This window comes from Amphiura filiformis, chromosome 3, assembly GCF_039555335.1.
Source record: "Amphiura filiformis chromosome 3, Afil_fr2py, whole genome shotgun sequence".
Classification (NCBI taxonomy): Eukaryota; Metazoa; Echinodermata; class Ophiuroidea; order Amphilepidida; family Amphiuridae; genus Amphiura; species Amphiura filiformis.
In genome coordinates, this window is record NC_092630.1 from 52,751,157 (window position 1) to 52,771,023 (window position 19,867).

The 19,867-nt window shown below is 37.9% G+C and overlaps 2 protein-coding genes across 2 annotated transcripts; both read left to right on the forward strand.

The window, feature by feature from the left end:
* The first annotated feature begins 2,079 nt into the window (after window positions 1-2,079).
* On the forward strand, window positions 2,080-6,949 carry LOC140148708 (putative deoxyribonuclease TATDN2). Its single transcript, XM_072170749.1, has 3 exons — window positions 2,080-3,177; window positions 3,769-3,919; window positions 4,820-6,949. The coding sequence occupies exons 1-3, from the start codon at window positions 2,645-2,647 to the stop codon at window positions 4,955-4,957; spliced, it is 822 nt and encodes a 273-aa protein (XP_072026850.1). The 5' UTR covers window positions 2,080-2,644; the 3' UTR covers window positions 4,958-6,949.
* Window positions 6,950-13,241: 6,292 nt separating this feature from the next.
* Window positions 13,242-15,748, forward strand: LOC140147321 (E3 ubiquitin-protein ligase TRIM71-like). The gene is made up of 2 exons (XM_072169099.1): window positions 13,242-15,064; window positions 15,586-15,748. Exons 1-2 carry the CDS (start codon window positions 13,242-13,244, stop codon window positions 15,746-15,748), a joined length of 1,986 nt encoding a protein of 661 aa, XP_072025200.1.
* The last annotated feature ends 4,119 nt before the right edge of the window (window positions 15,749-19,867 follow it).

Genomic DNA, 19,867 nt, shown 5'->3' on the forward strand with positions numbered 1-19,867 from the left:
CCATCCAACAGAGTATCAGATGATAAAGTTTGTGAGAAGAGTGACAAAAAGGTGATATCCAACATTGCCAATGGTAAAAGCAATGCTGATTTGAAAGACACAGATATGCCCATGCTTGAGGAAGATCATAATGAGTCGCAACTAAAAATGACCAAAAACAGTGGTGGGTTTAATCCAAAACCTTTCAAGATGCTCCTTCCTCCAGTTCAGTCACAAGCAAGTAAAGATGAAGACAAGAACAGTAATGATACCACTCAAGAATCAACTTCCACTAGTGAAAACAGAAACACTAAGCAAGTGCCCTTAAAGGATAAAAGTAATACCAAGTTAGTTCATCACAGGACTTCATCAACTAGTTCCGTCTCCTCAACATCAACCTCTGCATCGAACTCGTCATCTGTAGCGTCTACCGAATCCCTATATACTGAGAATGAAATGCACAGTCAAGTCACCAGAACATCCACTGTCAAAATGGTTTCATTCAAAACAGCGAAACATCTCCACAAAAAACCAAAGCGATCTAAGGAAGCAAGTGGTGACAATAGCAGAAGCACGAGCAAAGAAAGTAGCAAGAAGCATGGTAGTAATAGTAAGGCAGAGACGTATGCAGACAAAGCAAGCAATACCAAAAAGAAATCGGTCAACCAGTGCAAAGGACCGAATGCCTCAGTTGCACTCGCCCATATCAAGAAAGCATTTTCCAATTCCTGTACGGATTCAGAGTCTGATGGGTCACCGATGCAAAAATCATCTCCCACACGACATGTTACAAAGTCGTTAGCAGCCAGTGTAAGCGAATGTGCTGGTTCTGTGCAGAGTTCCGCAAGTGAAAAGAGTCGAGATGGTTCAGAGAAGAAAGTAAAGTCATCCGGGGAAGTTATCTTGTCGTGTTTGCCAGTGAAACCTTTCTCACTGGACGCTATAGTACAGAAACCTGAAAACAAGGAGACTGTGAGCAACAAAGATAGCACAACAGTGATAACAGGAAGGGCACATGAAATAATTGAGGGCCAACCATTGGCTGAACAAAAGGAAGCAAACTTGAACAACACCACTTACAAGCTTAGTGATTGCAAACCTGTTGTATCTCAGTCACCTACTGTTGACAACACAACTTATAAACTAAATGAGAGAAGGCTGCAATCACCTGTTTCTTCTGTTGCGTGTAAATTTGACAATCCCATGGAAATTGATAGCAAGCAGCCGGCATCGCCAAAGCAACTTGCATCAGCACCTGTAATTGATGCAGCAAGTATGAGTGAGTCTATAATCACCAGTGGGTCAGATGATAAGCGAAAAGATCAAGCAGAGAGTAAAGACAGTAATGTAGTGGATACCAGTAATGTAGAAAGTAAACCTGAAAGTGAAGAAAAAATGCCAGAGTTAGAGGAGTATGGTGTAGAACCAGGATGAGTCATCCAGCGATGAATCGGGGATGATAGCTGGAGTAAAATGGTGAAAGAAGTCACAAAAGAGAAGAAACAAAACCAATGGGACTATGTTGTTGACTCACAAAGACGTGGGTTCTGCGTTGAAGGAACCACATATGCTGCTCCGCCTATTCAGTGGCGTACAAATTGGCACTGGCGTGGTCCACCACCACCACCCCAACGCCCACCCCCACCCTACATGGGACAACCAAGGTTTCCTCCACCTCCTAATCTATATGGGCAGGCCAGTCAAAGAATGTCTAATCCATCAGCTCCGAATCCATTTTATATGCGCAATGCTTGGCATCATGGTCATCACCAAGACCACAGAAATCAGCAGATAATGACTTTTCATGGAGGACCAAAGAAACTGAAAAAGATGAAAAATCAGTACAAAATGATTTTGCATGGAGGACCAAAGAACCTGAAACAAATGAGAAATCAGCAGGTTATGATTTTGCACAGAGGACCAAAGAGCATGAAAAAGATGAGAAATCAGCAGATGATTTTGCATGGAGAACCAAAGAACTTAAAAATATGTGAGAGAGGTGGAAGATTTGGACGGTGAGATTTACTATTCAAGTGATGAAGAAGAAACCTACGATTCCACACGGCCATATTTCATTCCTGAGCAACGACAGCAATCGGAGGAAACCTATAATTCATCGCAGCCATATTCAATTCCTCAGCAACAACAACCTTCAAAAGATAGCTACGATTCATCACAGCCATATTTCATTCCTGAGCAACGACATCCTTCAGAAGAAAGCTATGATTCGTCACGACCATATTTCATTCCTGAGCAACGACATCCTTCAGAAGAAAGCTATGATTCGTCGCGGCCATATTTCATTCCTGAACAACGACAGTCGTCACAACCTTATCGTAGTCAAAGAGATGTTCCTCAAAAGAATCTACCACCAAGACTTTTGAGACAACAACAGCAACAACAACAACAGCAGCAGCAATATACACCAAATAAATGTACCAGTTCTCAATCCTCTCCATGGGCTCCATCAGGCTATCCTCAGAGTGATCCAAGGCAAAGAGATAGCGACTCTAGTAATGTTGTAGTATCATGGGATCAGTATGGCAATTTCACAACACCTAAATCGCAGTATACTGGGAATAAGTCATTCAGCCCAGGGACACCATTTACTGGGAATAAGTCATTCAGCCCAGGGACACCATTTGAGTATGACACCTCTTCTATCATGTACCCGTATTCCATGAGAGACTACATTGACACTCATTGCCATATAGATTTCTTATACCAACGCATAAGCTACAAAGGTACATTCCAGAAGTTTACAACTCAGCATCACTTTCCGCCAAACTATGCCGGATGCGTTGCCATCTTCTGCACACCGGAATCCTTGAAACCGCATGGCATCTGGAAAGATCTGATGAATGAAGACAAGATCTGGGGTGCTTTTGGCATTCATCCGCATCATGCCAAATATTATGATGGATGGGTAGAGGAGCATATATTAAGCTGTATGAAGCATCCCAAAGCTGTGGCACTAGGAGAGATTGGGTTGGACTACTCCAATCGTAACTCTTCAGACTGGATCCTACAGCAGGAAGTGTTTCGTCGCCAGCTAAATATGGCATTGAAGATGGACAAACCGTTGGTGATCCATAGTCGTGATGCAGAGGACGATACTATCAACATTATGGCCAGTATGGTACCAAGGGATTATCCTATCCATAGACATTGCTTCACAGGAACTCCAGAGGAGGCGCAGTGAGTACTAATATTTAACTTGTGATGAATTAAACAAACTATTTCAAGCATGGTCTATGACCTCATTGCGCAGCAAAACGATCTCGCTCTGGAATATTATCTTGTTAGATTTTCATATTTTGAATAAGATAAACTATGATAAAATGAAGCCCTGGATGACAAATTTGGCTTCCTTGAGAGAATGACATCAGTACTTTGTTGCAGTTACTTAGTGTGTGTACAGATGCATCATATTTGAGTCAACACATGTGATATAAACAGGAGCACACACTGATCTCACTTTCTCGAGGAGGCCAAATGGACTATAGTAGTAAATTCAATATCCAAATACTCAAAAGTTGTGGATGAGAACAGGTTTGAGCATAGTTCCTTGTGATCGCATACTCCTGGTACATCTTCTGCAGTAGTTTCAACACTGTTAAAAGCAGCCAAACCATGGCTTTGGAATTGGGGTCCATTCTGCGTGCAACTGAGTCATGGTGATTACATTGTTCTAATCACATAAGTCATATATATATATATACACATTAAAACTTTTTTGTGTCTTATGTCCTGATATATTATATCATTTCTTTGTTGGTTTCTTTTCAGACGGTGGTTTTCAGTCTTCCCAAAGTCCTTCATTGGTCTTACTGCCCTGGTTACTTTCCCCAGTGCTTTCCCAACACACAGAACTGCCAAAGAAATTCCACTAGAAAGACTCCTGTTAGAAACAGATTCACCTTACTTCTTGCCAAGACAGGTAAGCCTAATCAAAGTTACCAATGTTATAAATATCAAACTGAGTGTGTTTGGCTCATCTTCAAGTAACAATTCTGTTCTGTGCATTAGGGGAAATATCTACTTTAAGGGGGGTACTACACCCATTGCATTTTCTTTGCATTTTTTTGCATTTTGTGAAGAAATGAGAAAAAGAAATTGGACAAAGTGGTATGCAAAATGAAGGGGCAAATCTTTTCGTTCAATTGGTGGCTTCAGTATCAATGACGCGTACATGCTTCTAATGGTACAAGCCAAAAAGTGGTACATCATTGATGTTTTAAATTCACTTCATTTTGGAAAGCTTACTATCAACGGATTTCGTTAAAATTTTGGATATGTGTTGCTAACACATGAGGGAAATAATGTTGATATGTAAAATGGGAATAAGTGGCCCTGATTTCTTTTATGACTTCATGAACTTGGTGCTCCACAACTATCAAAAAACGAACCGGTTAAAATGCTTCTATTTTCAATGTTGAGCTATATTTTGTATTTTGAACTTGCGACACTATGTCACTGAAACTTAATTAAGCCATAGGTAACAGGTTACCACAACCACACTACAGCAATGTTGAAAAAGATTGTATTTTTTGTCACCTATACCACCATATTAGGTAGTTTTCCGTAAGCTTCATTTTTGTGATTTTGGTAACTATTTTATATTTATTTGCCCAATCCATCTCAACTAGGCAATCTAAATTGTACTCACCATTTACATCCCAAGGTATTTTAGTATATCCACCTCACACATTTCCATTATATATCCAGTAACAGACAAAATATCAAAATTGATGCCTCATTATGACATGTATGATATCACAGACTATCACATGTATTCAAAATTGATGCCTGGTTTGGTTCTTTTCCTTCCATTTTTCAGTGCCCAAGAACTCTCAAGTTTGCTAATCCTAGCATGGCTGTATTTGTAGCCGAACGTATCGCCAGGTTGAAAGGCATCACTACAGACGAAGTTCTCATAGCGGTACGCAAGAACACCAAATTGATGTATGGTGTATGATAAACGTGGTAATTAATAGTCAGTAAGCAGTGTATTAAGAATTGAGTTACTTGAAGTGTTTAGTATGGTAACTGTAGTCTTGGTGGTGCATCATGTGATCTTTCTTTGAATTTGCCCATAATGGCAAAGTTCAGAAAGACACTTGTGCATGCTTTCTATTGAATGGATATGCAGTGAATTGACCTTTTTGGTAAATCCCATAAGCCTTTGCGAGTTCACCTGAAATGTCATCATTTAATGTCACCCCTGCACCGATGTGCACATCATTTAGTGAAAATCGTTACTGCGCATTGCAAGTCGGCGTGACGTCAAATGACGACATCTCAGGTGTACTCGCAAAGGCTTATGGGATTTATTGAAAAGGTCAATTGAGTTTGTTCTCTGACAAGATATGTTGAGTAGAGATTATATTTTCAAAGTGAAAGAAAAGAAATTGATACCAATGTAGGCTGTATCAAATGATTCAAACCCATCAGTTCTATTTATCAAGAAGCTTGCCTCTCCCAAATACAACATTGGATCCTGGTATCCTCTTCCTGAATTGATGGTTAGGACCTGTTACAACATTAATATACAAATTAGGTCAGGTCAACCTTATTTTATATTTTGAAGGGGCAGGCTTGTCCATAATCACTAGAAACTGATGGGTACCAATCATTTATCATTTTATGCAGCCTGTAGAGGTTTGTCAAAAGTGTTTCTGTTCATTGTGAATTGGGAAATATAAGTGCTACACAGGTATAGTAACATAGCACTGTTATGCATGGTTCTAAGACCAGACACAATCACCAGGGTACAATACAATTTCATGTGTTGTAACCCAGAGATTTAAAATTACATGTGAGCAACTAGAAACATACACTCCTTCAAATTTGTAGGTGAACCAATCAACATAATATGGACCAAAACAGTTGACATTGTGGGTAGTAATGCTACTATGCTCTTTGCAGATATATGATTGGTTATAATAACCAAGAAAAATGTCATTTGACTCTAACAATTTTGTATAACGGGTACAACAGGAGTATGCATGAAACTTGCTAGGCAAGTGTGCAGTTCAGTCTTTCACTTGATAAGTTGCATGGTAATAAAATAGGAGCAGTGTTTGTACATCTTGCCATGATTGGAATTACCCATCTATCTATACTGCTGCTTTGTCTCTAGTGATGTCAGTGCACATTTCACTGGATGCAGCTTCAAAACGCAAGGTTCAGTCTGAAGTGATCATGTACACATGCATATGTATGTGTGAAAAAGTTCCCTAGATGTGCTGATGTTACTGATTACACTAGAGAAAAAGTAGCATGGGATAGTGAGTTTAGTAGATGCGCAGACAACTGCTATTGTTGTGACCTTCCTATACATTGTGCCAAATTGATGTGTGAACACAAAGTCTAGTTGAATTGTTAGAAATTGATAATCATTCCATATAATAATATCTGTAGGACAAAATTGGTTTAGCATTTAGTTTCCTTGTTTCAATGTAGTAGTTTAAAGTAGAAAGGTATGTAGGAACTTGTAACAAACATTCCTTGTTATAAATATATATATGTGCTAAACAACTAAAATTCATTGTAAAACTTATGTTTGTAAATAACAATTAACATGGTGCTCTTAAAGTAACCGTCCAACTCGGTTGTTCAATACTCTCAGGTTTTCTGAACAAGCCATCATCAACCTCATTTAAAAAAACCGTCTCAAGATTCAATTCCATAATCAGTATATATTTTTGTGTTACTTAACATATTTTATATATTTTCTAAATTAGCTAGATTGTCAAAGAGACAGTACTTATGATGTGTATAATACTCAAAATGTGTAGAAGTCCACAATATATGAACCACCAGAGTTCATCTTGAGCATTATTGTTAAGTGGGCAGTCAATGAGTAAGATTGATTAATATAAATATAATTAAGACAGGTGTAATGATAAAATACCGTAAAACCTCGTCTACAAGCATATAGAGTGCTTTTGATGAAAGCTAAATTAATCGACAAAATTATAATATTATGGAGTTTGAGCAAATTAATTACTGATACAAACATATACAAACTAAGTACTATTGCAAGACCAATCTATTGTATTGGTATATTTACGGCTGTCTTGTTTTAATTTAGCTTTCATCAAAAATACACTATATGCTTGTAATTGTAGGCAATGTTTTATGGCCGGTATATCAGAATGTAGTCAGTGTACATGTATAAGAACATTTGTGCCAATTGCTATGCAAAACAAGTTACAGTTAAGGTAAGGTTTTCAAAATGTATCAAAAGTTCATGATTGAATAATCACCTGATCAGTTGAATTGTGAATAATTTGAAATTTAAACTCAGTACAGGGGGTGCAATACCATTTTTGTTTATAATTAACAATTTTATTCAAGATTTCAGTATAAATTGTTATAAATATGTTAGCATTGATATTTCAGCTGTAAACTACAATCCCTTGTCCCTGTTAATGCCCAGTTGACTTATGACAAGGGCTGTTGGTTACAGCTAAAATACCCAAGTATCTATTCATATTTTTGCTGAAAGCTTGTTAAAACATAATTATTAAAATACATAGGCTTTCATTCAGACTTCAATGCTAGTTTCTCTGATGAATAAACTCAGCCGAGCACTGAGCAGTCTTATGTATGTGATGTTATCAAGCAAAGCACTTCGTTAAGGCGAGCTGGAGTGCTGCCTGAGCTAGTGGAGTTTGTGCTCAAATAATTGAGAAAAATAAAACCCATGACTGATGTAATGGGTTCTATTTTCCCTCAATGTGTATGGTTTTACGGGGAGCTGGGAAAATAGTGAAAACATTTGTTTTGGCCTATTATATGTCAAAACTCATTAACCACTGTATTATTAAAGAAAAATGACCAAAACTGGAAAAATATCACCTGAAGACTCAGACCCACCTAAAGATAGGCGATTGTTATTTTTGCCCTTCCTACATTTCAACAGTACCATTTGCTGAAAGCTGTTATTAAATATTCAACACTATTTGGCAAGGTCTTTCACTCTAGGTCACACCAAGGGTCACACAATGCTACACAGTGTTCGGGGGAATGATCACCTGATTCATTTAGCCAATCAGAACCCCACTTCTGTGTTTATGCTGTAAACAGCACAAACTAGGGAGTCAAGGGAGAGTGTTAAAGCACCTTACCAAATAAATTTTCATAGAAAACAAATGAAGAGGATCTTCATATTATTGTGTGCTACATAACTTTGCATTGCTAACTAGTGAACAAATTTGATATAAATAACAGGGGTGGATACCGGCTGGTCAAGTGTGGTGGAGAGACTATAATTTGATAATATGGGCTGATTGTGATTGATTATGGCACCCCACACAACCCTTCTAGATCCATCCCTAAATGTAGTCCGAATAATCAGACCCAGAACAAAATATTAATTTCTGACATGATCCTGTTCTGGGTCTGAACTGTTTCCATTAGAAATCTTGATGCCAAATTGGACAAAAGAAGCACATGGTCCTACTTCACAGTTTTTATGCCTCCACCGCGAGGCATACTGTTTTTGCAATGTCCGTGCTTCAGTCCTTCCGTGCTTCCTTCCTTCCGTCCGGATGCTGTATCTCGGGCATGGATGGGCCGATTGACTTCAGATTTTCAGGATAGGTGGGTCATGGTCAAAAACTCTGGCTACTTTTTAAATTACTAAAAACTTGTGTGGGCATGAAACTTGGTGGGTATAGTCAACATTTAGAGCCAAATTTGTGAGGGGTCATCTAAGGTCAAATTAATAAAATTGGTCATATGGGCATGAAACTTGGTATGTACAGTCAACATTTAGAGCCAAATTTTTGGAAGGTCATTTCAGGGTCATCAGAGGTCGCCCAGGGGTCATCTGAGGTCAAATTAATAAATATTGTCGTATGGGCATGAAACTTGGTGGGTACAGTCAACATTTGGAGCCAAATTTTTGGAAGGTCATTTTGGGGTCATCCGGGGTCACCCAGGGGTCATCTCAGGTAAAATTAATAAATTTGGTCGTATGGGCTTGTAACTTGGTAGGTACAGTCAACATTAAGAGCCAAATTTTTGAGGTCATTTTGGGGTCATCCCGGGTCATCTAAGGTCAAATTGATAAAATTGGTCGTATGGGCATGAAACTTGGTATGTACAGTCAACATTTAGAGCCAAATTTTTGGAAGGTCATTTCAGGGTCATTAGAGGTCACCCAGGGGTCATCTGAGGTCAAATTACAAAATATTGTGTTATGGGCATGAAATTTGGTGGGTACAGTCAACATTTAGAGCCAAATTTTTGGAAGATCATGTTGGGGTCATCCGGGGTCACCCAGGGGTCATCTCAGGTCAAATTTATAAATTTGGTCGTATGGGCATGAAACTTGGTGGGTACAGTCAACATTTAGAGCCAGGTCAAATTCAGTCTGCCCTAGCGGCTCGAAACTTTGGATCAAACTTTGTGCTAAATCGCTCCCTTGGGTGGAGGCATCTCGGTCGACGCTGTGCGTCGAAAACCGCGACATCCGAGAACCGCCGTCCATCTAGTTTAATCCCTTATTCATGTTGCGTGAATCACTCTATTGTGGACCATCCTTTTGATACTTGAGTATTTGGACAAGCGGAACAGTTTTGACAGGCCCTTTGTCTACCTCTCTGTTTGTAAACAAACGAGGAGGTCGAAATTGTCCTCCTCGGCGAATACGAAAGGCAGCGTAATAGTACGGCACTACCCTAAATGATGTAACTGCAAACTGTAAGGCTGTAAACTGTAAGGCTGTAAACTGAGATGAAACATGGGGCAATGATCCGTTCATTTTTCACATCAGTAATAAAAGTGGTGCTTATGATTTTAAATTACATAAGTTGATAAACATGAGTGGTGTAATCATTCCCTCTGAGAGGACCACTTGGAAAACTTCAAAAGTCCTCTGAGAGGACTTAACTTGGGAAAGATTACACCCTACTCAGTGGTGCTTATGGGATGTTATAAATTTCAACAGTACTAACTTAATTGTGTAGTTATCATTTATATACCCTGTACTCTAAACACTATATAAATTATATACTCTGAACACTTTTGTATCTAGATACTTAAAAGGTGAGTAGTCAATCACTCGCTACAATGTGTCTCGACTGAAGTTGAGAGTAACACCATGTTGGGTTTCGCAGTGGCAGATTCGAATCAGTGCGTTAAATACATTTGCATTGCCAGCGTATGAACAAATCACCCTTCTACGCATCTGTATACGCCCATAAAAGGATTATGTTGGTGCGCATGGATCCCGTCTGCCACTGCGAAATCCAACATGGTGTTACTGTCGACTATAGCATGATGCTAGGCAAGTTATCAGATCACTTTATAATATAAGACTAGGCAAATTGTTAACAGCATAGTTGTAAGTGATAGGATATCTGATGAAGACACCTGGTATACACAACACAATCACAAAACAGAAGGAATGAAACTGCCTTGCAATCTTTTATAAACAAGTTTAATTAACTTTTGAATGTAAAAGTATGCATGAAAAAGTGCCTTTCAATCTTTTATAGTCATGAAATATTGGAGGAAAACAGACTGCAGAACTTCGACCTATAACCACATTCTGTATTTCAATTAATTTCCTCATGAATGAAGGGATTTATGTTGGTAGAAGACAAGTAGGCAACTTGATGAAGCTCAATGATTGTTGCTCAGATATTTGAGAACAAAAAGTGATGAATATGTGTTATACATTAGGAAACATTTACAAGGACATCGGTTTTCATTGGCCTTATCCACTTTTAAACAAAGATGTGTTTTATCACCCTATACTAAATTTATAGCATTATATTCTGATCTTCAAAACAATTTAAATTGATGTGTTGTCATTCCAAGATAAAATTTCACAAGATGACTTAAAAAGCCACAAATTGCCCAAAATATATGTAACTCATGCAACCCATCATACTTTGGTTCTCAGTATTTATAGCAACAAAATATCCTTTTGATGTCATGACAGTCTGCAGCTGGAAAAGGAGGGTTTGCGGGACCAAACTGGTCAACCCACCACCGCCCGTCCCAAGTTGGGGACAGTTGACACGGGAGTTGACAGAAAGAACCGACTTGATAATCCTAACACTATCAAGACTGCACACGTCATAAAAAAGATGACGCAGATTAAGCCATTTAGCATCCACACCGACCATAATTTTCAATCATGTGTTTTCCAGGGGTATTATTTTCAGCTGAAAACAGTCTTATGAGTATTCTTGTGACTAATGAAATGAAAATGATTCTCATCAACTTTTTATGTTTACACAAATAGTATTAGATATTTTGAAATAGGCTTTTGGTGAGAATCAACTTGATTTCCATCTGTCAAAACCAAAGAGGTGTCCAGACTCTGAATAACCCAGTGTGTAACTCCATGGTTAATCTGCCATAAATAGTGTGCTTCTGGCATTGATTTGCAAAAGCACAAAACAAGCAATACTATGCATGTTTAAGCTTGAGCGTTAAGAAGATTTGCATGTGTGGCACTTGGTGTGCTCTATAGACACAACACATTGGATGCAAACAATACACACTTTAAATCAAAGTTAGAGATACACTATTTTGTCCTCGTGAGCAACGCACAAATATGGTGGAGTTCAGACTTATTTTACATCACACTCATATGGGTTGTTATAATTATATCAGAATATGTACCAACTAAGAATGTTTTCATATATATTTGTATTCTTTATTTGTTTATTTTGTGTGCTTAATAACATGATTATAGCAGAGTTTACTGACATCTAAATAATTATATTGTATAATATGATGTAAGGTTGAATGAATTGTTTTTGTACTCTTAATGCCTTGATCACTAAAAAGATATTTAAGCCTTCAGTGTGCTTTTGACTTGTGTGATCGTAATTAAAATTGAATGTTATTGGGACCAAAATATGATGCCTTGACACAACCAGTTGTGCCTTTTGTTCAGTCTTGTTGTAATACTTGATGACACTTATGTATTGGAATTTCCTCCTCAAGATCTGTTAAATCTTCAGTTGGAAATGATTTTAGTTAAAGAATCTTCAGTGAAGTTCTCAGGTCTTGCAATTTAATAATAAATGTTAAAAACTTTCTTATGCCATACATGTCTGTATATTTATTTGGCTACCTGTGTATATTTTTGGGCATTGGTAAGCTGTCTGTTCTGAAATGATCTGACAGTCTTAACAGTCAGTGGACTCCTGGGTTTCTACTGCCAGCAGCTCTTAGACTTGCATGCTCTCTGGGTGTTGTTCTTTGGTATTGAAAGTCTGACATCTTGCATACATTTTGCCATTGCAACAAAGCAGCATCAATCAAAACAGAGTATGAACAAAGTGGAATTCTCAGTTGAAAACCAAAAACACTTGTTTGTAGCAACTGAAAAATGCACTGAAAATGTTAGAGTATGGTTCAATAGATACGGACATTGAATCGGCGAGTTACGCATAATTACATGATTTACAAAGCCCTATTCGCTTTAGAAGTGATTTAATAATCGGATTAACTACCATAGCAATAGATGAATACAATTTTTGAATATATCGCCCTGCACTACAAGCAGGTTGCACTCATCTCCTGTGTATGTCTGCAATCATAGATTGAATACAGTACTGGTCTTTTCAAAGATACTAATCTTACAGGTGCAAGTGATCAGCATGATATGGTTCAATGCAGAGGTACCACGTGAACGTATCAGTTGCGGTATATTCAAAATTGTTTTGACCTATTGCTATGGTAGTTAATCCGATTATTACGTAACTTCGCCAGCGTATAGAATTGCGATCCAGGTCTTTACAGTTCTTTGACATCTATGGTTCAATGCATAGGTACCACATGAACATTGTAGTGCAGGGTGCTATATTCAAAGATTATCAACTTTTTTTTAGTTTTTAAGTTGGGAGATGAGGCAGTGGATCACAAAGTGCCCCTTTAAGAGAAAATTGCATGTTATCTCATTGGACTAAAAAAAAACACCAGTCACCTGACTGAATAATTCTTCCCTGTGTATGGTATCAATTTGCTTAGCAAAGTATGAACTTTGATCAGTTGAGTTTTATCAGCAATAGTGTCTATACCATATGAAAAACAAAACAAAGTTCACACCTAACTTGGTGGCCATATAGCACTCTAGATGAATTATCAAAATTGTTATCTCAATCTATATTTTGATATATTTTCATACTAAATTGAACTGCAGATATACTAATATAATTACCATGCATGAAGTTCTGTGATCATCGCACATAGGATCTTCTTGTTCAAGTTTTAAAATCGGCCTAAAAATGACGGGTAGACGAGTGGGAAAAGAAAAAGCAAAGCATTTAGCTGAGAACACGGAGTACCTTAATTGTGGAATATGCTTGAATCGTGTAGTGAAGCCAAAGTTTGTCAACTGTGAACATTCATTCTGTGAAGATTGCCTTATTGAACATACACCAGCAGAGGCAACTAAGGTTGTATGTCCTAAGTGTGGAACAGAAACGCCATTTCCTGATCCTGAAATAGGACTTACTAGCATTCCAACGAACCCTTATGTACAAGAGATTCTTCATGAATACACCCAGCATATCAGATTCTTGTCTGAGATTGATCCAGGCATACAAAAGTGTGAAGCATGTGATAGTGGAGACAGTGCCGTTGCCTGCTGCCTAGTGTGTGAAGAATATCTATGCAATGATTGCGAAGAATCTCACAAGAAACTGACACCAATGAGAGGCCATAATATAGAACAGTTAGATTGGGTGCCACATCTAGAGATCAAAACCAGAACCCCTGAATGTACTACTCATGACGGGCGGCCTGCTATCTTTTCATGTTCGTGCTGCAACAAAAGAATTTGCATAGAATGTGTTGGTATTGACTACAAACCAGAGGAGGTAGAGAATTGTAAGAAGTGTCATCGTAAAATTGAATTTGTAAAACAAGCTAATTTGGACAGTAAGCTTGCAGTTGCAAGTGGTGGTAGGCAACATGAGTATGTAGAAGACGATGGCGGTGTGCCACCTGATCCTATTCAATCTGCAGTTACAGATAGTGATCTGCGCAAGATCACATGTGATGTGGATTTGGACGATCTCAAAGAAGGACTAGTGGAAAGAGCGCAAGAAGAGATAACCCGTGTGGAATGTGAAGAAAAGGAACTGTTGGCAGAAATCAGTGCTTTTGAGAATCGAGAGTTGATGACCATCAGGCGATACAAAGATAAGCAGCGTGTTAGGGCACTGAAGTGTAAACAGATACTGTCAATAACTCATGGTTTGATGACTATCAACTGTCCGTCTCTAGTAGTAACAGTTCATCCTAGACTTATGCCGTTATTGGATAAATGTAGTGACATGAATGGTGGCTCATTTGAGGAGGAGTTGGATGTTCTTACATTCACTCCGGATGAGATGAGACTAGCGGATACGAGTAAACTCATTGGTCGTGTTGACTGCCTTATGACTTTTCAGTCACAATGGGGGCGTGATGGTAAGCCAGGAAAAGAACAGTTTGATTGGGGTCATGGAATAGCTGTATACCCCTCCGGTGATATCGCAGTCTGCGATCGTGAAGCGAAAAGAATTATTATTTACTCTCGTGCAGGTGAAGTCCAATTTGAAGTGATTTCGCCACCTGAGAAATCAAAACACTGCGTGAATACTCCATGCGATGTGGCAATCACATCAGATGCTTTTCTATTGATGGTGGATGGCTCAAAACTGGTGAAAATTTTTGATGATAAAGGTTTTTTCTTACGGGCTTTCAATACCCAGGGTCCACACGAGACTCCGGATGCAAGCGTCTCACTATGTGGTGTTGCTGTGGACGACAAGGATCGGATTGCTGTAGCCGATTGTGGCAGATGCGCAATTACCCTGCACTACAGTGACGGCACATTGATCAAGCAAATCCGGTGTAAATGTCATCCTGGTTTTATCGCTATCAATAGCAGCTATCAGATCCTGATCAGCGCATATCCTCTTGGTAAAGTTGAGGTGATGGATTATGATGGCAACCTGCTCTTCTGGTTCAATGTGATGATTGAAGGAAGGAGACACAAGATTGGGGGCATCATTGTGGATACTCAAGATAACATGTGGATAGGGGTTTATGACCATTTAGAGTAAGTAGATATTTGTTTTAGGATTTTCTTTTTAAAGTTGTCTTAAAAATGTAGCCTACCTCCTAATAAAAAGTTTACACTAAATTTTGCCCCCAGAGCAATAAAAAGTTTGACACCACCCAAATTATGTTAACCAAGTTCTGAAAAATACATACAATTTCCTTGGAAATAGCTGATTTTGTACCCTTAAACATGTGATGCGCATTACACACCTGATAATGAAAAGCACATTGTTGCCACAGGTGTACGCTGTCGAAGCCTCCCACACAGGATTTCCTCCATGAGCACCATGCAAACATGGGGAGTCCCAAGCTCATTCAAGTCTAAATTTTGGGTAAAACTGCTCTTTTCAGAGCCATTACTTAATAGAGCTATTTGAGAAAAGTTTGTATAACATTGTCATTGTATTTAACCTGCCTGAAGACAAAACAATGCAGAATTCTCATTATGAATAATGTATAAAATTAATGATAGCATCACATTTTTATTTTTGTATGTGTGTGTTATTTCTTTATTTTTAGACCTCAACAAGATGAGAAGGCTGGATCTGTACATGTATACACACCTGAAGGTCTGTATTTGGGCTGTGTGGCTCGTCGCTTGCACAAACCAGTGGGTATTGCTTTCACAAAAGAAGGAGATCTTGCTGTAGTTGACTATCATCGGATTAGAATCTTTGACTAAGCGTTGGATTACCAACTTCAGTGACTGGTGATTTTGCCATGTCATAATCAACAGTGGCCCAGTATGATTGAAGTGCATTTGGCTTCCTCCAGAGAGTGACATCAGTACTTTGTTGGAGTTGCTTCACACGTTTACAGATGTACTGCACATGTAAAACTTGCCAGGTCTTTGAGTAAACCTGTGCCAATTTAATACTATGTGTACTGCAGCATGTACTGATGTCATATCTTGAGGAAGCTAAATGCATATGGGCTATAATTAATAGTATCCATATCTTGTATACATATTTGCTATTGCCATTCATACAGGCATGAAAATGGCTTTTTTGAAAACCGCCTGAAAAAGCGTGTGAATTTAGCCTTAAAATTCTCATGCCTGTAAATATGACATCGTGATTTTGGGACATGTTGTATAGGCCTATATATATATCCTAGTATTCAAATATTTGGAAAGGGGAGGGGCACCTTCTATTGTTGGTGGAAGTAGAGGATTTAAGAATTGAACCTTAAGAATTTTCTTAACCCTGCAATTATGGAAACTTTTGGTCCTCAAAACTGTTATAAATTGTTGGTCTTAAAGTATACATGTTTAGCATGGCAAAGTGTGGGACATTAGAGCAGATCAGACATATCGAATTGCATTCTGAGTTCACACCCCATCCCTTAAAGTAGGGTTTAGTGGAATTGATAATTAAGCAAATTCAGATATGAAACTGGAAATTCCAGCTGTAAATATGACACAGGTCCTGTTAATGTTGAGAATTCTTACAATGAAATCAAGCTAAACACATACCAGGGGATGACACTCTTATTCACATTTTCATTTTACAACGCAAACCTATATCGAATCCCGGTGGTTTGCGAATAATGAAATGTCCGCATCCCAGATCAATTAAACCCTGGTATGAATTATTTATTAGCTTTCGCCACGATCCGTTTTGCAATAACATAAAAGCACTTCAAATAACAGCCCGTTGAGTTCAATGAACTACGCCCTGAAACCGATAGTGCCCGTAAAGAAGCTCTAGCTCCCATTGACCTCTATACAGGTCAGTGAGCTCTCCATACACAAATGAACAAGTACAATAGGACAAGGCCAGCACCTATGACCTGCTTAGTGACATGTTATTTTGAAGTGTTCTAAAGCTTAATATCTTGAAGATTAGTATTCGTTTGTACATATGGACTGCGCATTTATGATGCAAAATATTAGTTCTTACATAAAATTACAAAATATTGGTATTATGACACACGGTATAGGTGATATAAAACGACTAATAAAATCATGTCATCATGGCGTCATGTCAAAGGTTCATTATATCCCGTATGTTTGTCTAAATTAATTAATATTTTCAGAACAATTTCTACACCCATTTAATATGTACTCAGGTGGAACCCGACTTTTTTTAATTTTCATTTCTTTTTATGTAACAAATTCAGGTTTTTCCATTGCGCTGCGGGCAATACAAATTTAATGCTAACATTGAATAAACGCGAATTAAGAATATGCGTTTCTAGTATATACAGCGTCTGACTCTACCTGAGTCCCTAGCCTGAGTCCCATGGGCTCCAAGAATGGCTCTCCATACACAAATGAACAAATACAATGAAGGGTCGCCATTGCTCTCCATACACAAATGAACAAATACAATGGAGAGTCCGACTGCCATGCAAATGAGCCAAGTGTCCTCTCAAGGTATGCTCTGTGCACATACCTCATAATACCTGCTGAATCAACTTCAAAGCTTTGAAATCTTTACATTTAGATGTATTACTTTTTATGTTACTGCTTATGTTTGCTTCTTAATAAATGAGCCTCTTGTCATGCTAGTAAGAAAATCACACTTCTACATTCCAAGCAAAATTTTCAGACATTTTCCATTTTATTGTAGACAGCCACAGAGCAAGCTATCAACATGCACAGACACAATAACTAATATACATGTAGAACCAACTTAACAGTAAGTTAATTGAACTCATTAATATTCCCTATACCTTGATTTTGACAGTTCCAATTTTAAACAAATATTTGACTGCTTTAGAGTGATGATAAAAATATACCACCTGAACAGTCCATGTTTCAAAAAAGGTTTTCAGCCATTCTGTCACCTCTAACTGACATAAATCTGGAAACATTCTACTCATTGACAAAGATTTGTAGTGGGTAGTGGGTATGGATACAATAAAACTGAAATTAATACAGCTTAGATTTACTTGGACTTGAACAGGCCACCTGTCTTACCAAACTACAGTGAGGCAGTTAGGCTCACCCCTGTATATCTTTAACAAAGATCATCAATATACTCTTTTTTCCTCTCATTTGTTGAATTTTGTTGAGAATTTAAGCAATGGTAATCTAAAACCCAAGAAAGTAACAAAAGTTGCACTTTCATGTTTTAATCAATGGAAAGAATGGCGCTAGTTTTAATATGCTATTCAATGTTGGCGCTATAGTGGGAATTCCAATTGAATGAACGCAGCTTTCAATAGCGTGATGAATTTTTGCGTACACTGCGTGATGTACGCCAGCGTATGCGACTGTGCGTGAGTAACACGAAGTGAATCCAACCATACCAACGCTTTTCGTGATTGGTTAGCATTGTATCCAAGGTCGTGCGTTCGCGTTGTAGTTTGAAATACGCGATATACGATCGCAGTTCGATCGAGTGCAGCTGTTAAAAGCTGCGGTCATTCAATTGGAATTCTTACTATAGTTTTAGTATGCTATTTAATGTTAGCGCTAGTTCTCTTGTTAGAGAATGCTTTGTGCAAACCAATATGGCATGCAATGGAGCAAAACTGCAACTTCCTTGGGTTTTTGGAGCATCATGTCTTTATTTCTTGAACGATTTTAACGAATGTGGTCTTAAATCTGAGCTTAAAGATGCAGATACTGGTTGCTGGTTCTAATGATGACATATCTACCTTTGTTTAGGACATACAGGGGTAAAAATAACTGGTGCTTTATTTGTTTTGTGGACTGTAATTTGATACCTATTCACAAATGCTGCAGGTGACATCCTGGCTGAAAAAGGTATGAAACTCATCTATACATTCTGGTCATTTTAAAAGGAAATGTTTGTATTCCAATGATGAAAATTGAGTTGAATACAAGTGAATATTTAAAATTATACTTGTAAAGAACTAGTAAAATGCTTGGCACATGCACAGCATAACTCAACCAAGCTGGAAATGCATATTCATTGTGGTATTAATCAAATAGATAATCCCATCAAAACTGATGATGGGATGAGAAATAGTCATGGGATACAAATACACCAATCAAATGACTAGAATCTATAAATGAGCTTCAATGCATTATATACTCTGAACTTTGGCATGAAGGTAATTATAATTACATTTTAAAATGGAGAAAATAATATCTCTGTTAGGCAAAAAAAAAAGGTTTGTCTGAGACAAAAATGGCAAAGCGAGCGGTATGCAGTTTTTGACATTTTTTTTACTAAATAAGCTACCTACAAGCGCCTTAGTGCAGGTTTTCTTGGTTTTAGGCGCTATATAAGTTTCAGGGATTGATTGATTGATTGACCTGACATGCACATGTTCTTTTTTTTTCAACTATACAAATTTTAAAAGCTACATGTGTCTCAGACAAACCTTTCTTTTCCTTTTGAGTAATCTGTTTTAAGGGTATAACTCTTCTCTCCCTTTCGATGTGAACTGACCCATAAAACTTTTAAACATTAAATACATAATACTGCTATATGACTAGATACAATTTGACTTACATATTGTGGCCTGCATATGCATAACCTTCCATTGCACATCAGGCACTGCCATCCATATGTATGACAACATATTATGCAATTTACACAGTGAAAAGTAGCTATGAAATCGCTATACCAGTACACCTGACCTATATACTTAAGTATTATGCAAGTCCATCCAACCTAGAAAGGTTTTGTGCTCTGCACAATAAACAAACATGTAATTTATAAACTAACCTAAGAAATCATTAAAATCAACTAGTTATCATTTTCTTTATAAAAATATAGAACTTATCATGGCATACTATACTAGCCACTAAAAATCAGCAAAAGCCTTTCCAGATTGGAATATCACATAAAACTGATGAAGTAACTAGTTACTCCCAAAATAA

Excerpts from the sequence above, each read along its gene's own strand:
- LOC140147321 (XM_072169099.1), top strand. The coding sequence starts at position 13,242 with ATGACGGGTAGACGAGTGGGAAAAGAAAAAGCAAAGCATTTAGCTGAG. Across the intron at positions 15,065-15,585 it reads GGGGTTTATGACCATTTAGA|ACCTCAACAAGATGAGAAGG; the intron begins GTAAGTAGATAT and ends CTTTATTTTTAG.
- LOC140148708 (XM_072170749.1), top strand. The coding sequence starts at position 2,645 with ATGTACCCGTATTCCATGAGAGACTACATTGACACTCATTGCCATATA. Across the intron at positions 3,178-3,768 it reads GGAACTCCAGAGGAGGCGCA|ACGGTGGTTTTCAGTCTTCC; the intron begins GTGAGTACTAAT and ends GTTTCTTTTCAG. Across the intron at positions 3,920-4,819 it reads CTTACTTCTTGCCAAGACAG|TGCCCAAGAACTCTCAAGTT; the intron begins GTAAGCCTAATC and ends TCCATTTTTCAG.